Genomic DNA, 24158 nt, shown 5'->3' on the forward strand with positions numbered 1-24158 from the left:
CTGACTAAAAATAATGAATTATTTTTATTGTTCAATTTTTCCAATTTATTCTAACATCTCATTTTACAGTATGTGAAAATTCAAATTGTAAAATAGATTCTCTACCATAACTATATTACATTGAAAAACTCACCATCATAGTACCGTTCATCTTCTTCTTGAAAATGATGATGCCTCATAGAGATTTCGTCTCCTTCGCCAGGTCTATGGAGTTGTGGAATTAGATTCAACCAAAGTGACATTTTATGTCCCCTATAATGGTCTTTTTTTACAGCCCGGCTTCCTGTGATAATTTATGGATTTATAGCTCTCAAAAATGATGAAGACAAGTGAATGTTATGATATAGAAATGAAACATTTTGAAATAAATATATACATAGAACGAAATCCGAAACATTTCATTATTTTGAACTTCCATTGTCTAATATGATATAAATTGATTTGAAATCTCCGAAATTATCTGTAAATAATTAAAAAAGAGTTTAGCTGAAAAATAACAATAATTATATTAAGCAAAAACAAAACTGAAATCACAATAAAATACAGAAAAACGAGACGAAAAAATTTAAAAATCATTAACAAGAAATGAAAATTAAAAATTAATAGATTCCAAACCAAGTTACTTCACGACGTTTTGATTGTTAGTATCCACAATCATCTTCGGGTAATAACTGGACTTATCTCTCAGAGATTTGACTATTTATATTTCATTCCAGTGCTTTCACCTATCCCCTCTTCCCTCACTCCGCTTCATTGGTTTTAACGGAAGCTGACCGTTTGGCGGGAGTTGGTCGTGTCCCGCTTGATTAGAGGTTTCCATATGTTGCGTATCTCTACGCTAGTTTGACTAAATGCGTTGTTAGACAACATATATGCAGCTTCTTTGAATTTTCTCCTGAACCAGTGTTCCTCTTTGTGTATGATTTCAACTTGAGCCCACTTGATGTTATATTGATGAATTCAAATATGCCGCATATATGTTGTCCAATGAAGCATTCAGCCAAGCTAGCGTAGAGATACGCAACACATGGAAACCTCTAATCAAGCGGAACACGACCAACTCCCGCCAAACGGTCAGCTTCCGCTAAAACCGATGAAGCGGTTGATAGTTCAATTTTTTATTTTTTGGTTGTTGCTTGTATTTTATTTCATTGAGAATTCAGTTTTGTTTTTGCTTAATATAATTGTTATTTTTCAGCTAACCTTTTTAATTTTTTACTGATTCTTTCAGAGTTTTCAAATCAATTTATTTTATATTAGACAATGGAAGTCAGAACTAATGAAATGCGCCATCAAAGAAATTCGGAATATTCCTGACGTTTCATTTCGAAATTAAATGTGAACATGTGAGCAATTCATACAGGGTGTAACTAAATAAGTGTAAAACATTCAAGGAGGTGATTCCTCATCGAAAAAAAGATAGGATCTTTCATATAAAGAAACTTCATTGGAGTATCCCTTGTGAAGATACAGCCCCTTAAAGGGGGTACATAAAATTTGTATAACAATTTTTTCCACAAGCACTAAAAAAGTTACAATATTGAAATTACTACCAAAAAGACACTTGGCCAGAAATTCACATGGTTTACCCCATGGTTGTAGGGGGTGGAAAACGCAACCCCTAAAATTTATTCCCGATGTAACTTTTTGTCTCATTATTTGTTAACCATTCAAAAATTTATTTCCGATAGCCTGTTTCATTCTAAACAAAAAATGTCTCCTGGGTTTTTTGCGCAAAATAAACCAGTTCGCAGCAAAAAATTATTTCACGAACAACTACAGAGATAAATCGCCATAAATGCGAAAATACGAAACTAATCTATCTAGTAGGTCGCTATTAGCGATAGTGACAATTAAATTGGTATGACGCTGTCTGTTTGTGAATTTTCGAATCAATACTAATTGTGTGTTGTTGTTCTGTTCTTAATTTGTTACTTTAATAATTCACTTGTTATTAAAATGGCATACACAAATGAGGAAATGGCTGATATGCATTACGTTTACGGTCTGTCGCAGGGGAATGGGTTAGAAGCTTCTAGAAGATATGCTGAAATGTATCCTCAACGGCAGCATCCTTCACATAGAATATTTGCTCGACTTCATCAACGATTACGAGAATATGGTTCATTCGACAAAAGAACGCAGGATTGTGGTCGCCATCGAGAAGTACGAACACCACAGCTTGAGGAAGCAGTACTTAATTTGATTGAAGAACAACCTAATACCAGTACTAGAAAGATTGCTTTCCAGCTGAATGTTGATCATAAGACGTTATTTCGAATTTTAAAGGAACAACTCTTATACCCTTACCATCTGCAACGAGTACAGGCACTGTTACCGCGAGACTTACCGAACCGTCTTGAATTTTGCAATTGGATGCTGGAAATGATTAGAAGAAATTGTGACGACGATAGAATTCACAGACGAATGTAGTTTTTCTCGGGACAAGATTATTAATTTTCATAATTACCACATATGGGCTGATGAAAACCCTCTCGCTATTGTCGAAACTAACCATCAAGAACAGTTTTCTCTTAACGTGTGGCTCGGAGTTATTGGGGATGATTCAATTGGTCCTCATTTTCTACCTCCTCGATTAAATGGTGAGGCATACGTTCAACTTTTAAGAGAAGTGCAAGTACTGCTGGGAGGAAGTTTCTTTGAGCGTCAGAAGGGATATGTTTTTTGTGCATGATGGGGCTTCCGCCCATTTTAGTCAGTAGCACGTCAGCATTTTACTGAAACATATGCAAATCAGTGGATAGGTCGAGGAGGACCCCAGAACTGGCCCGCTCGATCCCCGGATCTCAATCCGGGGATTGAGCCAGTAACAGCATTTGGTTTATCGAACTTCTGTTCGCGATGTAGAGGACTTAAGAAACCGCATCATCGATGCGTGCAGGGTAATCAGAGGGACTCCAGGAATATTTGAGCGAATACGTCGCTCAATGCGCCGACGTCTAGACGCATGCGTAATGTATTTTCTGTTTTTTTAATTTTTTCTGAAGCAGAAAAAAATTATAAAAACAGCTATATATAAAAAAGTGCCATAATTTTTTTCTTATTTATTATAATACTTTCTAATATCATACTATACGGTAATTTTTCATGGACTTTTTTATATATAGCTGTTTTTATAATTTTTTCCTGCTTCAGAAAAAAATAACGTTGGTCTATATTTGTATATAACAAATTGTTGAACTAATAAAAAATTAAATGATAAATAAAAAAAATGTTTTGCCAAACTATTTAAAAGTGTAAATTGTAATTTTCAAAAGCAAAATCATTTCTTAACTAATTATTTAAACAATCAAAATATAAAAAAATCGATTTTAAACAATTAAAAATTAAAATTGAAAAAAAAAAAATTTTAAATCATAATTATCTCTAGACAACAAAATAGCAAAAAAAAATTTCAAAAATATTGAATTTGTCTATTTGATTAAAACAATTTAATAAACAAACTACGTAAAAAATTCATATCCTATGTTAACTGCCATTGTTCAATGTGAAAACAGACATAGCTAAATATCAATTGAAAAAAAAAATTATCAACAATTTTTGAATATTTCATTTTGCAGTAGTTATAAAAAATCATAATTAGCAAATATATATATATATATATATATATATATATATATATATATATATATATATATATATATATATATATATATATATATATCAAAAGGGCTCCATGAAGTTTAAATTTTATAGGCCAATCATTTATATTTTTTATCCCATTATTTATGCGAGAGGAGATTGAGAAAAAATTTGTTAGTTAACAACTGAATAACTTTTTGAAAAATGGTGATAAAACTTTTTTTTCCACGGAACTCGATTCACTCAAGTGTTAAGAAGCTACTAAATTTTTTTCAAATTTTTGACATGTCATTTTATGTTATATAAAAAAATTATTTCTTTTGATAAACTCTCTTTAGCGGCAGCGCGCGCATGCCGTAACATCCGCGCGGAACCCTATTTTCAACGTCAAATTAAAATTATAAATAATGGAGATAGAGTTTCAGGAGTCGAGACTTTTTTATCGGAAATTTCCTCCTCTTTAACAAGCTTTTTTCAAAATTGTTTACATAATAATATTCTTTGAGTTACTAACGAAAAACTAAATACCATTTTTTTTATCTTATTTTGTAAATAACAATTGCAATTTTTCACCTGCACCGAAATCCTTCAAAAACATTTTTCCAGAGGTGATTCCGAATCGAATGATCTATCGCTTATATTTTTAGGACCTTTATCTCTATTTTTCATGTTTTTGAACTTGTTGATTAGACTATACACTGTTTTCTCATTGTAAAAAGCAAACGAGTTACTGTGTGAAGTTTTTCATTACAATTTCTACGTTTTTTCAGAATCTGGAAGATGCATTTTTGGGAAGATTTTAGCTTTCCACGTCTCCATCTTCAAACAGAAAAATTATTTTTGATTCAGCGTTACAAAAGTTATCTCCAAATATGATAAAATCTACAGTTCGATATGAATGTCTCACCTATTTCCAAATAAAACTGGTTGATGACGTCATAAGTATCCCAAAACGGCAAGCTGACCTCTCGTTCTTTTTCTATTTGCGAAACTCTGACTCCGATCTGGGAATTATTGGAAACAGCACCATTTGGATCTCTAGAAACAATAGTAAAGTCAATTGTTGTTTGTTTGTTCAGTTACGTATTGTTTCATTTCACAGCACCAAAATGAACTTTGATTTTGAATAAAATACATTAAATATTATTTCCCGGCCAGAAAGTTTGGGATTATTCATAAAATATCGTGTTTGAATCATCTATACAGGATGTTTATTGAACATCCCCCTAAAAAATTGAGAGACCTCCTTGAACTATTATAAAGATATTTTGTCTTCTGATGATTTTTGATCAGGCGCTTTCTTATGAAGATACGGGGTGAAAAAGAATTTCGACCATAACAATTTTTGTAATTTTAATTGTCGATTGTATGTGTATCATTGACTTCGTCTCTTCGACGTGCATTTTCTGTGTTTAATATTTGAAGTCTTGTTAGTGAAGTCCTCTATCATGAATGGCAGTAGAAAAGCAGATATGGCTGACATGCATTTCATTTATGGACTTGCTGATGGCAATTCATCGGAAGCTAGGCGGTTGTACCGTGAACGATTTCCTAATCGTAATGTGCCTAATAGAAAAGCCTTCCAAAGTATACATCAACGACTTCGTGAAACATGAGCATTGAAGCGGAATGTAGGATCAGGAAGGCCAATGACACTAAGAACGGTAGAAGTAGAAGATAATGCGCTGGCCACGATAGAAGAAGATCCGGGTACTTCTACTCAAAAATTGCAAATACTTTAAATGTAAGTAACGGGACGATTTGGAACATTTTCAGCAGTGGCGGCTTCTCCTATGAGGCAGATGAGGCAGTGCCCCACCAATAATTTGCAAATTGAATAAATCACAAATTTATATTATTTTACTATTTGCATTCATTATTTTATCAATTAGAATTTTTATTAAATTAGTAAAATACGGTCCTGCCGCCGTCCGCCGTCAATTACCGCGTTTCACTATAAATATCATCCATCTCATTTCTGCTTTAGGTGGTATATGGATAGAGGCTTGCCTCTGCATTTCTTTGTCTAGCGTATTACAATTGTTCTGTATGACACAGCCGAATCTATAAATAGCTTTAAAATGTGCGTAAAAACTTGGTTTTCAGAGGCAAGCCTTGTAGGCGACACGAAAATTAACGAAAACTGACCGATGGTCTTTCGGGGAGGGGGCGTCTAATGCTAGTAATGCTATTTTTAGATTAACAGGTTGAGTTTGAGTTGAGGGTTAAAAGTGCACAGTGACAGTGCACACTTTTTTATTATAATAGATAGTTTTCGGTTCGGTGAGCAGTGAATCTCGGTGGTTTTTCTAAAATATTACATTACTTATTACCGAAAAATGGATATAGCGGGACCTAGCACAGCGTCACAACTTCCCCAGGTAAATGTAAACATTCGCAATACTTGTGATCTTGTTAATATTTTAGTAAATGAGCAGAATTTTTCAAGTCATTCCTATGACGATAAATTATACATAGTTGAAGAAGTGAAGCGACCTTGTCCAGATTTAAGTAAACGTCTTGTTACTATCGGTGGGGTGGGGAAATCAACAAATCGGAGCTTTCAAAACACTTGGTACGAAAAGTACGACTGATCACGGCTAATAAACCCGGAAACAGTGGACAGCTTATAATACTAGAATTATTTTGAAAATAATAAGATAATTTTTCAACTTACCCATTTACAACGAAATTGCTGATATAATTAATTAGTGTTTTCGAAATGTAAACATCGTTGTGATTATATGTCCCACTTCCGCTGAGGGGTAACCCAAAAATGTACGGGATCTCGTCTCCTCGAACACTACCAAGTCTCTGAAACCAACAGATTGAAAAAGCATCAGTAATCATTTTACTTTCAATAATTTTTTTCAACTGTCGACCCGAAAACAAATTCAACATTATTAATTTATTTTGGAAGACTTTGATAGTCGTGAATTGAATCTAGTGCAATCAATCGTTGAATTTAAACGATTTTTTCAACAGGTTTTTCAAGAAATCTCATTAGAAATATACTGTAGTATATTTCAACGGTTTACGGTTTAACAATTATTATATATAAATAAATATATATATATATATATATATATATATATATATATATATATATATATATATATATATATATTTTGGATGATGCAACTAATTTTCCTTTATCTCATCAATTCGGACTTCCATTGTCTAATACAATATAAATTGATTTGAAATCCCTGAAAAAAATAAAAAGATTAACCGAAAATAACAATTTTATTAAAACAAAAAACTGAAATTACAAGGAAATAACATACAAGCTACAACCAGAAAATAAAAAATTGAAATATCGATAAAAGCTGAAAATTAAAAAATATTATTAACAAAAATGAAAAATAAAAATTAAAAGATTCCAAACCAAGTTACGTCACGACGTTTAGATTGTTAGTATCCACAATCGTCTTCGGTGATAACTGGACTTACTCCTCCGAGATCTGACTATTTATAGGTCATTCGGGTGCTTTCACCTTTTACCTATCCCCTCTTTCCTCTTTCCGCTTCATGGGTTTTATCGAGAGATGACCGTTTGGGGGGAGTTGGTCGTTTTTCGCTTGATAAGAGGTTTCCATATGTTACGTATCAAACGTAAAAGATGACAGCTGTCGTACGACAGTACGACAGCTGGTCGTACTGTCATCTTCTAGGCACTCCCCAAACTGAACTTGTCTTCTTGTCGTCTGCCTCTTTATACGGTCCGAACGTCTCAACTCAGGAATTTCAGGTACTAAACTGTTCTCGTTCGACATAAAAAACATGTACTCCAACATACCAGTCAACGAAAGTATAAACATCATATCTGAGAAACTAAAACACCAAAACATAGACAAAACCTACATCAACCGAATGGAACACAGTCTAAATACAATACTTCAAAATCAAAATCAAAATTATTTCGAATCTGAAGGGAAAATTTATAAACAAACAGATGGACTAGCGATGGGATCCCCACTATCTAGCATATCCGAAATATACCTGCAAACCATAGATGAGAAAATCTTAACAAAGAAAACACATGATGAAAAAGGAAAATGGTTCAGATACGTTGACGATGGACTGTACATATCACAAAACAATGGAATAAGAATAGATCAAATAAAAAAAGAAATTAACGAAATTAATCAAAAACTATGTTTCAGCATTGAGGAAGAACACAACTCAAAACTACCTGGACATAACCATAGGATATAACCACAACAAAACATAATTTCAAATGGCAATATACAGGAAACCTACACAAACAAGCTCCACCATACCCGCAAGTTCAAACCATCCACCATCACACAAAATGGCTACATATAACGCATTCATGTATAGAATGTTAAGGATACCACTCAGCAATGAAGCCCGAAACAAAGAACGGAAAGTCATATACCAAATAGCGAACGAAAACGGATACACCCAAAAGACAATAGATAAACTAGAAAACAGAATCAAACAAAAAATACAGAACAAGGATCAAGCCACCCCAACAGACAAAACAACACAACGATGGACAGTATTTACGTACGTAGGACACCAAACCAAAAAACTAACAAACATCTTCAAACCACTGAACATCAACATCACATACAAGCCGAACACGAAGATAACACAAAAAATGAACAACTATGAAGAAGAAGACAAAGACCAAAACGGGATATACAATATACAATGCTCGGACTGCAACAAGTTCTATATCGGTCAAACCAAGAAAAAACTTATCCAAAGGTACAATGAGCACAAAAAGGCATATATAAATCCAATAGTATATAAATCATACCTCGCAAAACACGCCATACAAAACAAACATAAGACTCATAAAACAAGTCAACAAAGGAAACCGCATGGACATTTGGGAAAACTTGAACATCCATTAATTTCACAGTCAGAAATCACTTACCGAGGAACAAGTACAAATCAAAACACAACAAGACCTCACATTCAATATATTAAACGAAACCATACACATTCCTAGAGAAGATCTAACACAAAGAAGAGTACCTGATGCAGTACAAATACAGGCAAATTTACCTAAAGTACCTGAAATACCTGAGTTAAGACGCTCTGACCGTATAAAGAGGCAGACAACAGGATGACCAGTTCAGTTTGAGGAGTGCCTACCTAGAAGATGACAGTACTACCAACTGTCGAAAGCGCTCGCAGATAATTAATAGAAGATATAAAGCTTCAAATCCTTTTTGTAGAATTTATTATTGAAATACTCAAAATAAAGGAAAATTAGTCGCATCAATCAAAAATATATATATATATATATATATATATATATATATATATATATATATATATATATATATATATATATATTTATATATATATAAAAATCTAGAAAGGTTAATGCAGTCAAGCTGCTGGAAAATAATTCCATGAAAATCAAAAAATAAATAGATATGTACTTTTTGATCATTCCCATATTGATTTGAATTTAAGAGCCACCGGTAGACAGCTGTTTTAGCCTATTGGGCATCGTCAGTACCGGGCAGGCGGTCCTCGATTGAAGACAAAATGAGCAAAACCAAAAAAGTACCTGATAAAAATAGCTGCGTAAACGCAAGCGAAACATAAGTGGAACCACCTATTGGTGTGACACCCAAGTCAACTTGCCAAGTTTTTTATGTCAGTGTTGGTGGTTTGACCAATCAACCGACAAATTTTTTCTAGATTTCATACCATTTCTAGAAACATGTGGATTCGTTTTTCGATGGCATTTCAGGTTAGCTTCCCAAATTTCTGCTACCGCAGATGTCGGTTGATTGGTCAAACCACCAACACTGACATAAAAACTTGGCAAGTTGACTTGGGTGTCACACCAATAGGTGGTTCCACTTATGTTTCGCTTGCGTTTACGCAGCTATTTTTATCAAGTACTTTCTTGGTTTTTTCTCATTTTGTCTTCAATCGAGGACCGCCTGCCCTGTACTGACGATGCCCAATAGGCTGAAACAGCTGTCTACCGGTGGCTCTTAAATTGAAATCAATGTGGGAATCATCGAAACCGGCGATTGAAATATGTCCATCATGGAACATCTGATGATGCAAAACAATCGATTCATTAAAAAAAATGGTGACGTGCTCTGGGGGTACGATAGGGGAATTTAGGTCAAATGTGAATATGTCAAAATGTGTCCCCCTGTATACTAAGGTTGACGTGTTTTTTTATTTTTCCTGCAAATCGTTGTACCAAAAGTTATTCAGGGTTTTAAATGCAATGCACTGTATGTGTTCATATACTTTACATATGAATATATGTGAGATTGTATTTATAGAGAAATGTCTTTTTTTATGACTTACCTTGGCACAAGTTTCACTGCTCAAGGTTATTATCAGTTTATTCAGAAGTTTGTTTATTACCTCCGATGTTTACATTATAAAATGTCATGAATAAACTTATATTATCATTATTATTATTAGTCTATGAAACAACATCTCAATTGTGAATTATTTCTAGCAACGCAACTCACCATCGGAAGATCGCGATCACCACCATGATGCTGGAAATGTAGAAAAAATGACTTTCCCCCACCCATGGTGTGTAAGTAACCTATCCTCAACAACGGCGATGCAGTGTGGCCGTCACTCAACACTTCAAGAGTTGTGTCTCTGACATTCAATGGATTCTGTGAGGGCTTCTCCCAGTCGGTGTACTCATTCTTCAGAGTGGAAAATATTTCATTCAAGTGATAACTATACGAGTTTCTCACGTACGTCCTCAGAATCCGATCTCGTTTCGTTTCGTTGAATCCGAATTCCAGATCCTGCGCGTTCAGATCCAGATATGATTCTGTACTGGTCAGGCTGAAGAGGAGGTCTCTTTCTGGAAAATCTGCCATCTCGAAGCCAGCTGACGTGGCAATCGTACTTGAGCTGGAAGTGGATGGAGCACTTGTTGGGTTCACGAGAATAGTTCCATCAGTGAACGGTGCGAATCCTGGAAAAACATAAATCATACTGAAACATTGGAAACATTTCTGGAAGGTTTCCAGTTTTTGTGTGAAGGTGATTGACAATGTTTTACGATGAATTTTATTAGTTCGGACTTCCATTGTCTGATAGTAAGGTAGGTGCGGCCAACACAACTTTAAATGGTTCCCGCTAAGCGAAATCACAGTCATAGGTAGCAAACCATCCTAGATGGCGCCCCAAACCTGTTACGACTCGCAAGCTCGCGTGCTGCGACATCGCTCATTGTGGCCGGCGGACACACGTCTCGATTTATAATATAACGGTCGAACCAAACGTAAGTATTTTTTTCATTTTTACACTTTTCCACATTAATTTATAGTTAACTTTTCTATTAGTTAATGTTTTAAAGACCTGTATTGTACAAAATAGTATAAATTAGACAGAATAATAATATTTTAAACTTTTCTTGACAATGTGGTTGGTTGTTAATAAGGCCTATAAAATTTGACCATAGGCCTTATTATCCTCCTTTATTAATATCATCGAGTGACTATTTTACTGTTTATTTAAGACCTTTAGAAATGAAATAACAACTGTTTTTAATTGATTTATGGTTTTCAGGCAAACCTCATAATCACAATGCCTTCCAAGCGAGCATTGTGGTCTGAAGATGATCTGGTGGCAGCAGTCAGAGCAGTACAATGTGGACGGTTGAGTACGTACAAAGCTGCTGAAAGGTACAAAGTACCCAGAAGAACTATACGAAACCACCTCCAGACCGCCAGTTAAAAAAAACCTTGGGCCGAAAACTTTTACTTAATGAAGAACAGGAAGCTGAGCTTGTGAGTAGAATTGTGAGGTTTGCTGCAATAGGATCACCTGTTACTCCAGAGATTCTCCGCCGGTTAGTCTTTAAATTTTGCGAGACGAATGCCATCAATCATCCCTTCAATCAACAAGCTAAAGTTGCTGGTAAGGATTGGTTTAGGGCGTTTATGAAGAGACATCCGGAGATATCACGTCGAAAGGCTCAGTTTATGAACCCGGCCAGGGTTCAAAAGCTTAATAAATTTATCGTAGATGATCATTTCCAGAGACTGAACGAAGTTTATGATAAATTGGATCTCAGAACTCGCCCTGAGAAGATTTACAACATGGATGAGAAGGGCTGCCGCCTAACGATTCACCACCAGCAGACTGTTTTGGCACAGAAGGGAGCCAAAAGAGTTCATTTACAGTCTTCAGAACACGCCGAAAGTGTCACCATCGCCGGTTGTGTGAACGCACTTGGTACTAGCATACCACCAATGATAATTTTTAAAGGCAAACGTTTGAAGCCTGAGTTATATGATAATTTACCACCGGGATCATTAGTAGAAAAATCTGCAAAAGGTTATATGACAAATGAACTGTTTAAAGAGTTTTTGAAGCACCTAGCCCGCTACAAAACTCCAGGAAAGTGCCTCTTACTATTTGACGGGGCAGCTTGTCACTTAGATCTATCCATCGTGGAAGTTGCAGATTCACTCGACATAGCATTGTACTGCTTACCTTCCAATACAACCCATGAACTGCAACCACTTGACAAAGCTGTCTATCGATCATTTGAACACCACTGGGATTCAGAAGTTTTATTATTCAAGGAACAAAATCCAGACAAAAAGCTTACCAAGGCACGCTTCAATATTATACTTACTACTGTCTGGTCTAAATGTATGACACATAGTAACATAACAAGTGGTTTTAGAGCGACTGGTTTGTATCCATTTAATCCGCACGCTATTCCTGAAACAGCCTTTGCTCCATCTGTATTGTCAGAAGCTCCAGCTCCTGTACCAGACGTTGTAGATGTAGAAAATTTGCCACCTCACGTCCCATCTAGGCCAACAGCTTCCGAGACACCCCAGACATCGACGTCCATGCAAGAACAAATAATTGATAATACCCCAAAAAAATCATCTGAAATGTTTTACAGAATGGTTTACGGTAGTTCCAGTTCTGACGATGAGGATAATGTACCCCTCGCTCAAGTGAAAAGAGCATCATTTAAGCAACTCCTGCCTACAACAGCTAAAAATACCGAAAAGACACCAACAGTCAGAAGAAAAGCCATCAATTATAGAGGAACTCCAGTTACCAAAGACCTGTTTGATAAAAACAAAATAGAAAAAAAGACCTCAAAAATGAAAAGCACAAAAGGAGCAAAGAGCAGGAAAGAGAATAGAGAAAGTTGGTACTGTCACGCATGTAAACAGGAGCAAGAGACTGCTATGAGGATGTGTTGCAAATGCAGCAAGTGGTACCACGAGGAGTGCGTTGGTTTAACAGGGGAGGATGATGATGATTTTGAGTGTCCAGATTGTGCCTAATTAAAGAAAAAATGTTATTTTTAAGTCTTTACTGTGATTATCGTATTACTATTATTTTATGGATCTCAATTACCAAATATAAGAAGATTATTTCATTTATTTTTGTAATCGGTCGGAGAGTCATAGTTACGACCGCACCGGGGGGCCTGGGGGGCCGGTTAGGCCCCCCAGACGTACCCTGGCGTTGGATGCGATCGGGCGTGGAGGGGTGAATTTTCGGGAAATCCTTGCGGGTACCGCCCCTCACCCCACACCAACAGGATTTCGCAGGGCTTCCTCCCGCTCACCGAACCCGGAATTGCTTCCTTACATCTACTTAGTGTGGCTAACCAAGAGACAGGACCATCGGCAGCGTTCGACCGAACGTTCGTACAAGTTAACTAAGCTCTTCTTTCGCCAGAGAGTGCTCGCGTCGCACACCTGCCCCCGCCAGCCATGCCAAATCAATTGGGAATATGGTCCCGGAAGTGGCCGGCCGGGGTCCTAAGCTCGGATACTAGTAGCTCCGTCCAACCGGGTTCCGACACCTCAAGCGTCTGCCTTGGTGCCCTCCAAGGCTAGACTCGGATACTAGAGCCCGGAAGGACCGCAAGCCCCGACACCTCGAACGCTTGGATCCGTACAGAAGCAGGCGAGGATCACGGAACAGCGTAAGCCGTCCAGTGCCTCATAATGGGGCTGCAATGCACCCATGAATGGATTACCGCAGCCCTGTATCCCTTTACCCGCTAGCGGAGCCGCTGCCCCTAAGAGGCCAACGCCAGTTGGAGATGAGGCTCACTAGCCTCCAGCCGCGAGCGGGCACTCACCTCCCCCCTTGAACTCATGTTAGGAAAGTTCCCTTTCCAACGTTTGATGAGTAACCGTCGAGGACTCTCACGAGCATCCTCTACCACACATCATATGTCGAAGATGTCGCGCCCATTACCCGTGTAGGTGCGGGATAGGGCGGTTCATCAACAACTTTTGGGTGTACGCCGTGTGGTCTGCACCGCATACCCTTACGTTACCCCAAGGGGCACTCATGTTAGGAAAGCTACCTTTCCAGCGTTGGATGAGTAGCCGCCGAGGGCTCTTGCGAGACACCTCTCCCACACATCTAGCTTGAAATCGGCCAACGCCTGTTGCCCGCAGATGCGGGATAGGGTGGTTGACCGATAACTTTACTGGGTGAGTGCCGTGTGGTCTGCACCGGGGGGACTGTCAAACACCTATAAGAGAGAGACAGTGATCACCCCGCCACTCACCCTTGTTTAAAGCCATAGGCCTTAATATACTACCATAGTTTAATAAAGCCTAAAGACAGTGTTTTTTAAAATGTTTAATTTTAACTATGTTCATGGCAGAAGTTGCTGTTTTTCGTTTTTAATTAATAGTGATTGACATAAATGTTTAACAAACATTAAAATTTACTGATTTGTTTAAACAGTCTTTGATTTATTTGAATTTCCGCTTAGCTAGGCCTTATTGGCCGCACCTACTTATATAAAATAACTTGGAATCCCTGAAAGAACTGAAAAAAGAAGAATTGAAAAATTAAAGAAGAAGAATTTAAAATGAATAGCTGAAAATAACAATTATATTAAGCAAAAAACTCTGGAATCAAATAATTGTGAAATAAAATACAAGTAAAAATAGAACAATTGGACAAAAAATAAAAAGTTAAGAGATTCCATGTGGGCTTCTTCAATGGCCAGAGTTTCAAACCGCTCCATATATATGTTGGCTATGACTGGTGGAAGTGGAGATCCCATTGGTAGTCCCTCTTGTTGTGTGAAGAATTCGTAAATTCTTCACAAAATACGATGTTTTTCCTTGTAATGGAAGATCAACTATTCATTTTCGACGTGGAAAGCCTTTACACCAACGTTCCGGTCGAAGAAGCACTCCAAATCCAACAGAGGAAGATAACCGAAGACGTGGACCTGACAGATAGAACGAATTTACTATAGAAGTAATTATGGAATTGCTAGGATGTTGTGTACGAAACTGTTATTTCCAACTGAAGGACGAATTCTTTACACAAGAAGAGGGACTGCCAATTGGATCGCTACATTCACCAGTCAAAGCCAACATATATATGGAGCGGTTTGAAACTCTGGTCATTGAAGAAGCCCACAAGAAACATCTTGTATGGTCGAGATACGTTGACGACACCTTCATAATATGGAACCATGGAAATACTGAACTAGACGCCTTCCTGAAACACATCAACAGCGTTAGACCTTCCATCACTTTCACAATGGAGAAGGAAGTCTACAACGAATTGCGATTCTTAGAGGTATTGGTGAAGAGGACCGACACTAGGTGGAAAACACCTGTAGGGGAAAGGGGGGTACATTCAACCATCTCCTCAAAATCATTTAATTATTCGAATTTAGCGCCGAAAAAAATCCCATTTACTCGGCTATACCCACTGACACTGTCTGTGAAGTTTGGTAGCTAGTATGTGATTTCTACACGAGAAAATAAATTAAGTAGAATTTTGGGGTAATAAAGGTAAGTTTTTTGTTGTTGAATTTTATAAATTTGTGTTAAAGTTTATGGTATTATGAAAACTAGATATTAATGTTTTCTTAGCGATTCTAACCTAGAAATACTAGAATTCTAAAAGCCGCATGTTATTTCTGAAACAAAGGTCAGGAGGCACATTCAATCACCTCATGGTGAGGCACCTTCAACCAATGGTTGAATGTGCCCCTGGTTTATATTTATGCTACAGAAAATCCTAATAAACCTAACTGAGCTGAGTGAGTGAACATTTGATTTTAGATGGTGCGCAGGTATAAGAGGAAGACAAACAGGACAGAAATAAATGAAAATGACATGAGAAATGCAATTAAAGAAGTGATACATAACAGAATGTCGGAAAGGGTAGCTAGTAGAAATTTTAATTTGAGTAGGGATACACTTCATTCCAGAATTTGCAAATTGAAGAAAAAATACTCACAAGAGCGTTTGGCAACCCTATTCAATGAAGACTCCGGCAACGAAAGTGATTCTGATGTAAACAAAGTATTTATTCCGGCAAATATAGTGTGTCTCAGGTGTTTACAAATAACCAGGAAATAGAATTAGTGAAGTATATCCAGACATGTTCAGATATGAACTATGGGTTAACATATAAACAAATTTAGAGTATTGGTATTCGATTACGCATCTGCTTTACCCGAATAGAATAGCCGGAATAGAATGGCTTAAATGTTTTATGAAAAGAAACAAACAGAAAATAACTTTGAGAAAACCAGAAAGCACAAGTCTGGCACGGGCCACCGGTTTCAACAGAAGAAGCGTATCAGAATTTTTCGAAAATTATACATCAGTATTAACTAAATTCAATTTCACTCCCGGACAGATTTACAACATGGATGAAACTGGAGTAGCCACCGTCTTAAACACTGTTGGAATTGTTTCAACCAAGGGCGAAAAGCAAGTAAGCCAGACTGTTTCCGCTGATAGAGGAGAACTAACAACATTTGTAGGAATAATAAATGCACTAGGTATCGCGCTACCTCCAGTGTATGTTTTTCCAAGGATACGCAAACCAGATGACTATTTGATTAATGCTCCTACGTCTAGCGTAGGTTGTCAGGTCGTCAGGTTGGATGACAGGTGATTTGTTCCTATGCGTTTTGGAACATATTAGAAATCACACACACTGTTCAATCGAAAATAAAATACTCCTGTTGCTGGACAATCATGAGTCGCATACAACCGTAAAAGCAATAAACTTCTGCCGTGACAATGGTATAGTCATGCTCTCATTTCCCCCGCATACATCGCACAAGCTTCAACCGCTAGATGTGGTAGTGTACGGACCATCCAAATCCTTTTGCTCAGTTGCCTTCAACGACTGGATGACCTCCAACCTAGGAAAAACTATAACAATAAGAGAGATTGCCCATCTTACAAAAATAGCTTTTCAAAATGCCTTTACTCAAAAAAATATAACCAAGTCATTTGAAAAACCAGGTATGTGGCCTTTTAACCGATTAGCCTTTCGAGATGATGAGTTTCTTCCAAGTTATGCGAATTACATTGAAGAAGACGATCCTTTTCCCCAGCATCGGATAGACGACACACCAGCAGACAAACAGCCTGGACCAGAATCAGGAAATTCACTACCGCAATGTAAGTCATCTTTTAAAGTGACGCATGCTAATTATTCTATCTTAAAAATCCATGCAGGTAATCTACCAATATCCAGCATAACCGTGCCTAAAAAAACAGGTCCTTCAAGTTCATTTACTTCACCGCCATCTACACCTATAAAGATTGTTTTATCAAGCTGCAAGAACAAAGAAGGTGCTTACATAAAGAAGGTGATCGATTATTACACATAAAATTAATATTTATATTTTTTTAGACGAACCTTCAGTCTCTAGGAACGTTATTACTCCAGAAATTGTTAGGCCCTTTCCCCGAGCTACTATAAAGAAGACGAAGAAGACGAACAGTAGAAAAGGAAAGTCTAGAATTTTCACCACTACGCCAGAAAAAAATCGTCTGGAAGGAATTGAGAAGAATATGAAGAAGAGTAGAATATCCTTCATTCGCCATAAAAAAAATACAATAGTATTATAAGGTTTTGTCAAATATCATATATCATAAAAATACTAAATGAATAAATAAACAAATAAGGAAATGAGATGTGAACAATTTCAATATAAATATCACTGTCTACGTATATTGTAAATTCAAAATATTAGTTGGTGTTGAAGTCAAATGATAAAAATTCGTCGATACTATAAAAAGCGTTTTCCAGGCAGATATTCTTCATATAATTTGTAAACGAGGCTGTATTTAAGTTTTTTATATCTTCTGGTAGTTTGTTAAATAAAATAGGACCATATTAATTTTTCGAAAAACGGCAGTGATTTAGTCTTGTGAATTCAATTTTAATCTGTTGTGCTTGTCTGGTGTTATGTGAATGAAAATCGTTTTGATTCAGGTATAAGTGAGGATTTTTTTTACATAATTTATACATGAATAGACGTAAAGAGAAGGTAATGTAAATAATTTATTATTAATAAATGTTGTTTTAACGTCTTCTTGATAACCCAGTTTGAAGATAACTCGAAAAACTTTTCTTTGCAGTCCAAACACTCTTTTTGCATGAGGCGAGTGCCCCCAGTGTACTAGACCATAAGATACATGGGACATAAAAAGTGAATGATAAGCAGTGATAATGGTTTCAATAGATGAGATGCCCATTAAACTTCTTATAATATAAATGCTCGTTGCCAATTTTTTGCAAATAAAATCTACATGTTTTTCTCAAGAGAGCTTTGGATCCATTTGGAATCCAAGAAATTTAATCGATTCATTTTGGTCTATAGGCAGTTGTTTGTGTGTAAAAAAGTAATTTTGCGTTTTATTTGTATTCAATTTTGATTTATTATTTGTCAGCCATCTATTAGCATTCGATTCTGCTACTTTCATTTCTTTAACTATAGCCTCGTAATTTGTGTTTTGGAGCGTTAATGACGTGTCGTCAGCAAATTGCGTAATCTCAGAGTCATCTTCAGAACTGGTCCCAAAACCGAACCTTGGTAGACTCCGTTTTTTATTTCTTTGGTATCAGATGCCTTATTATTCAAAAAAACGTATTGTCTATGTTCCGATAGGTATGATCTAACAAGGTTAATTGAGTTTTCCTCAAATTTGAACGTCTCCAATTTTTTAAGCAGAATTTCATGTGACACACAATCGAATGCCGCCTGAAGATCGCAGAACACTGTTCCTGTGTGGACACATTTCTGAAATCCTACGACGATTTTATCTACCAGCTGCATTATGTTATGTACCTCAAGGTGTTCTACTAACTGCAATTTCAGAGCTGCTTCAAATATTTTGCCGATTACGGGAAGTATTGAGATGGGTCTCAGTTTACATAATTCTTCGGCATTTTTTTCTTTCGGTATGGGGATCACTTTAGTAATTTTAAGGCAATCAGGAAAAATTCCTGATTTTATTGCTTCGTTTATCAACTTTGTTAAGGGTAAGATTATGATATTTTTGATTATTTTTATTAAAAAGATATTCAGTTCATAATGGTCAGCACTAGTTTTATTTTTCATTTTATTTATTATATTTCTAGTTTCATTAAAGGTTACTTCCCTAAATTCAAAGTTTGGGAAACAGCTAAAATTTCCTGGCAATGGAGAAGTTACATGTGATTGGGTTTGTACTATACTGTGATATATATCGTCTGCTTTGTTAATGAAGAAGTCATTTATCTCATTTTCGTTTAGTTTGATTTCTGTCTGTTTTTTTGTTTTGCCCCTCTCTTCATTTATTATATCCCAACACGTTTTATTAATATTATTCGAATCCTTTATTTTCCTGTTATTAAACTCTCTTTTTGTAATATTGAGTTTTTGTTTGTATACTTTTTGATATTCTTTTTTTAGATTTTTTATATGCATATCATTAGAAATTTGGCATAGTTCTGATACGAGCTGTAATTGATTTTTCATGGTTTGGAGCTCATTTGTGTACCAGTATTTTTTACTGCTTTGTTTGTTATTATTTTTTTGTTTGAGAGGAAAACAATTTTCCATACATGACTTGAGTATGTCAATAAATTTCAAAAATTTTTTGTTTATACTCCATTCATTACAATCAACGAAATCCCAATTCTGCATATCTAATTTCTGGAAAAAATTAAATTTATTTTTTTCATTTTGTAGGATCTGTAATATATTTTGTTGCTATTACGTCCATTATCACTGCTTAGCATTAATTTCATATTTACGATGTTATGGTCGGATAGGCCCGGATCCCATACTCTCGTGAGTGCATCCGTCTCAAAGTTCAAGAGAAAATTATCAAGGGTATTTTCATTTCTCGTTTTATGGTGGATTTTTTCATGAAAGTTAAAAGAATTTATCAATTGTGTGAATTTTTTAGTCTTAGGGAAAGAGAAAGGCGAAAACAAATTCAGTGTGAACGAAACCAAAAACGGCTGCTGAAGCAAGTGTTTCCAGAAAATAAAAAGGCAAAGATTGCAACAAAACTCACCAGGAAAATGAGCACAAGTAGTTCAGATTCTGACGAATCCATTGTTCTAGAATCGGAGGAAATTTCTGATGATTTTAGTGATGAAGAAAATGTGCATCTCATAACAGATGATGATGATATTAATAAAAACGACTTTGTTTTGGTGAAGTTTCCTCTGAAAATGCCTGTATCTTATTACGTAGGAAAAGTCATAGAAAGTTCAAACCTCAATGAATTTCAAATTAAATATTTACGTCGAAAGGTACCAGATTACAAATTGCATTACCCTCTAGTTGATGACATATCTACAGTTGACCGCCGTGATCTTATTTTAAAGTTACCGAAACCCAATTCAGCTAAAACTGCAAAAACCTCTTCTTTACTGACTTTCAACATCAACTTATCCTCTTATAATGTGAAGTAAATGGCGTTATTTATTATGTCTTTGTCTTGTGGTCTCCATGCGAGCTTAAGAATGTATTTTAAGTTGACAAATAGAGTTATTATGCATAAATATATGAGTTATCATTTTACTGACGTCTTGGTTTAAACTGCCCCTGACAGTGGTTGAATGTACCTCACCGAAGGGGCACTATCAACCATTTGCAGACATTTCTTAAATTGCAAATTTTCATAGTAAATGATAGATTTAGAAACATACTATTCTTAGCAATGGCAACCAAATGGTCAATACTTCATTAGACTAGGACAACAAAGACAACATACAAGTACTTACTTTACTAAATGTCAATTTTTAAAAACTGGTTGAATGTGCCCCCCTTTCCCCTATATCGGAAACCCACCCACACGGTGGGTGGGTGGGTATCTAAACCACCATCAATCGACTAAAAGAGGAATCATCAAGACTTTATTAGACCGTGCTTTCGGGCTCTGTAATACGAAGGAAGGTCTCAAGAAGAAACTAGACATCATCAAAAATGATCTTCAACGGAATTGCTACTCCATAGCGATGTTGGAACAGACTTTGGCTAAAATACAGCAGGGCATCGCAAGGAAGATGAGCCATCACAACCAGTGCTTGCACTTTCCTACATCAGAGGATTATCGGAAAAAATACGAAGAATTGGATCGAAGTACATCAGAACCTGCTTCAGATCCGGAACTGCGAGTCCAATAATTGCATTTACCGGATACCCTGTGAGTGGGGAAAATCCTATATCGGTGATACTAAGACGCCATTGCCGAGCACAAGAAACACACACAGCGAGGGGAAACCAACAAATCAGGAATAGCCGAGCATATTTAGACCCATCAACATAACATCGAGTGGCCCCAAGCTGGGATCATACACAGAGAGGAACATTGGTATAAGAGGAAATTCAAAGAAGCCGCATACATGTTGTCCAACAATGTATTCAGCTAAGCTGGCGTAGAGATACATAACATACGAAAACCTATAATCAAGCGAAAGCAGTGAAGCGGAAAAAGGAAAGCAGAGATAAGTGAGAGTACTCAAATGACCCATAAATAGTCATCTCTCGGAGGAATCAGTCCAGTCATCACTCGAAGACGATTGTGGATACTAACAATCGAAACGTTGTGAAGTCACTCGGCTTGGAATCTCTTAGCTTTTTATTTTTTGTCCAACTGTTCTATTTTCACTTGTATTTCATTTCACTGTCATTTCATTTAAGGTTTTTTTGCTCAATATAATTTATAATTGTTATTTTCAGCTATCCATTTTTAATTCTCCTTCTTTAATTTTTTGATTCTTCTTTTTTTCAGTCCTTTCATGGATTTCAAAACATTTTATATAATATCAGACAATGGAAGTCCGAACTGATGAAATTCTTTCTAATTTTTGATAAGTGAGGAAGTTGGCCGATACTCGATTATTATTTATGATAACGAATTTAGTTACAGCTTGGCAAATTTATCGTTGATCAAATTACACAAAGATAAGTACCCGATTATATAGTCAATCCACTCCCAATTGGAACGGCGATAAAAATCAGAGTACAGTCATAAACATTTCTTGTCTGTGGCCCCTAGTCGCCCAGATAATTAGTAAACGTGCTATCAAATGTAGTTGAGGAATAAAGGCTCGGCTAGCTGGACTGGCTGAATACTAATATTTTGTCCGTTTCACAATATTTCTTCATCGGTGCCGTGTGTTCGTGGGGTAATACAGGGTGGGGCACCGAAAACGAAACAGATCGAATATCTTCAAAACACATGTGTTCTGAAAAAAATGCAAAAACACGTCGATTTGTTCTCCAAGGAGGACATCTTCCTATCATAAACTCAACTGTCATACCTCTTCCCCCTCCCCTCGGTGACTATCACCCAATCAATTTGAATAGAGAAAGTAGTAAGTTTGACACATCGTTAAAAAGGTAATTTCATAAGGAATTCAGCCATGTCAATTTTAGCTACCTAACTTTCGATTTTGGCGCCTTCTTGCGAAAAAAAACTGTTCCGTATTCCAAATTATGATAATTCGCAAGCTAATTTGACATAAATTCGGTTACAACGCATTATGAAGTTTTCCTAGAGGAAAAAACAACATGGCGGCTTCACAATGGCGGACAAGATTTGCAATTATGGTCGTTTTGATTCAAAATTGATAAGTAGTGGTTTTCAGGGTCGGAAATCATGAATTGTTTTTCAATGCAACAATCAATGGTGGCTCCAAAATCGCGAAAGAAATTTGTAATTATAACACATTTTGAAATAATATTCAGTTATTTCTACCCTATTCCTCTATCATACCTACGTAAATAAGCTACCCTTGTTACTAGTCGCTGTAAGCAATCGTTTTCTAAATATTTGAACTTGAAAACTTCAAGTCGATTATTTGATAATCGATGCATGTTGAAGTTATTACGGATATTTTGCATTTTTCACAAACTTTCATAACAACCATGTTTGGGCTCTCGAAAATCCGCACGCAGTTAGTGAAAGGCATTATCAGTATCAATTTTCTGTAAATGTATGGGCGGCAATAATTGATAATTACTTGAAAGGTCCTTTCTTTCTTCCGCTCCGACTGAATGGCGCAACTTACAGACACTTTTTAGAAAATGAATTGCCGGGACTACTTCAGAATGTACTATAAGGAATTCGTATCCGCATGTGGTTTATGCATGATAGGGCTCCGGCCCATTTTAGCGTTGTGGCCAGGGAATTCCTTAACATAGTCTATCCAAATCGATGGATCGGTAGGGGTGTAGAAGAACCTAACCAGGCGTGAGCACCAAGGTCCCCAGATCTAAACCCGATAGATTTTTATTTTTGGGGACATTTGAAGTTACTAGTTTATAAGACTCCAGTGGTGAACGAGGAAGATCTAAGAAACCGAATAGTAGACGCCTGTGAAACAATAAGAAACACACCAATAATTTTTGAGCGGGTACGAGATTCAGTGACTAGACGACTGACTGCCTGTATCTTCGCTGAAGGTGGACACTTCCAACAATTTATTTGAATACAATTTAGTTTCGTTTATTTTAGTTTATTCGATATATTAAAAATTTCCTGAAATAAAATGTTGACATTTCTTGCAAAACAAATACTGATTATGCACCCTTGATACAAAAATAACTATTTCGCTTAAGGATGTCATAAAGGAACGTACCCAACAGTAATAACCTCTTCAAACGAGTAAAACGTCAAATTCATTTCCAAAGCATTCTTGTGAAAAAAGCAAAGTATTCGTAACAACTTCAACATACATCGATTATCAAATAATCGACTTGAAGTTTTCAAGTCCAAATATTTAGAAAACGGTTGCTTACAGCGACTAGTATCAAGGGTAGCTTATTTACGTAGATATGATAGAGGAATCGACTTTTTTACTGAAAAATGTGCTAGAAGTACGTCCAAAAAAGTTATGAATCTTTAACGAAATAAAAAGACGTGTAGGTGGCGCCCCCTACGGGTAAGAGCAATAAGAACATCAGGTTCGAATTCGACACCTCAAAAACCTCCTATTACCAAGTTTCGTTTAATTAAGTTCAGTATTTCAAAAGTTATTTGAAAATAACGAAAATAAAAATAAAACTTCAACATCCTGTATGTTGGAAACGAAGCGTTTCCGGACATTTATTTATTTGGACAATTCATATTAGAATATTGTGAGGAATCACCTCCTGAAGTTTGTCAAAGTACTTTTGAATCACCTTGTATAATATAGTGGATTCAATAGCAATGATTGTTTTACTTGGTATTTTAATTTTTCAGTTGTATAATACTTCCATTCCACTGGTATTGTAAAAAAGTCGTAGCTAATGA

The 24158-nt window shown here is 36.2% G+C and overlaps 1 protein-coding gene across 2 annotated transcripts in view; it reads right to left on the reverse strand.

Moving 5' to 3' along the window:
• The window catches only part of LOC111516680 (neuroligin-4, X-linked), a 108450-nt gene that overhangs the window by 17744 nt on the left and 66548 nt on the right, over window positions 1-24158 (reverse strand). For both annotated transcript variants that reach the window (XM_074176630.1, XM_074176629.1), the window contains exons 7-10: window positions 10092-10558; window positions 6281-6417; window positions 4511-4641; window positions 134-283 (exon numbers count right to left, since the gene is read on the reverse strand). In XM_074176630.1, the coding sequence (XP_074032731.1) occupies window positions 134-283; window positions 4511-4641; window positions 6281-6417; window positions 10092-10558 (885 nt within the window). The remainder of the gene's footprint in view (window positions 1-133; window positions 284-4510; window positions 4642-6280; window positions 6418-10091; window positions 10559-24158) is intronic.

This window comes from Leptinotarsa decemlineata, unplaced genomic scaffold (assembly GCF_025532065.1).
Source record: "Leptinotarsa decemlineata unplaced genomic scaffold, Ldec_3_MD MMD2_tig00001973_RagTag_RagTag, whole genome shotgun sequence".
Taxonomy (NCBI): domain Eukaryota; kingdom Metazoa; phylum Arthropoda; class Insecta; order Coleoptera; family Chrysomelidae; genus Leptinotarsa; species Leptinotarsa decemlineata.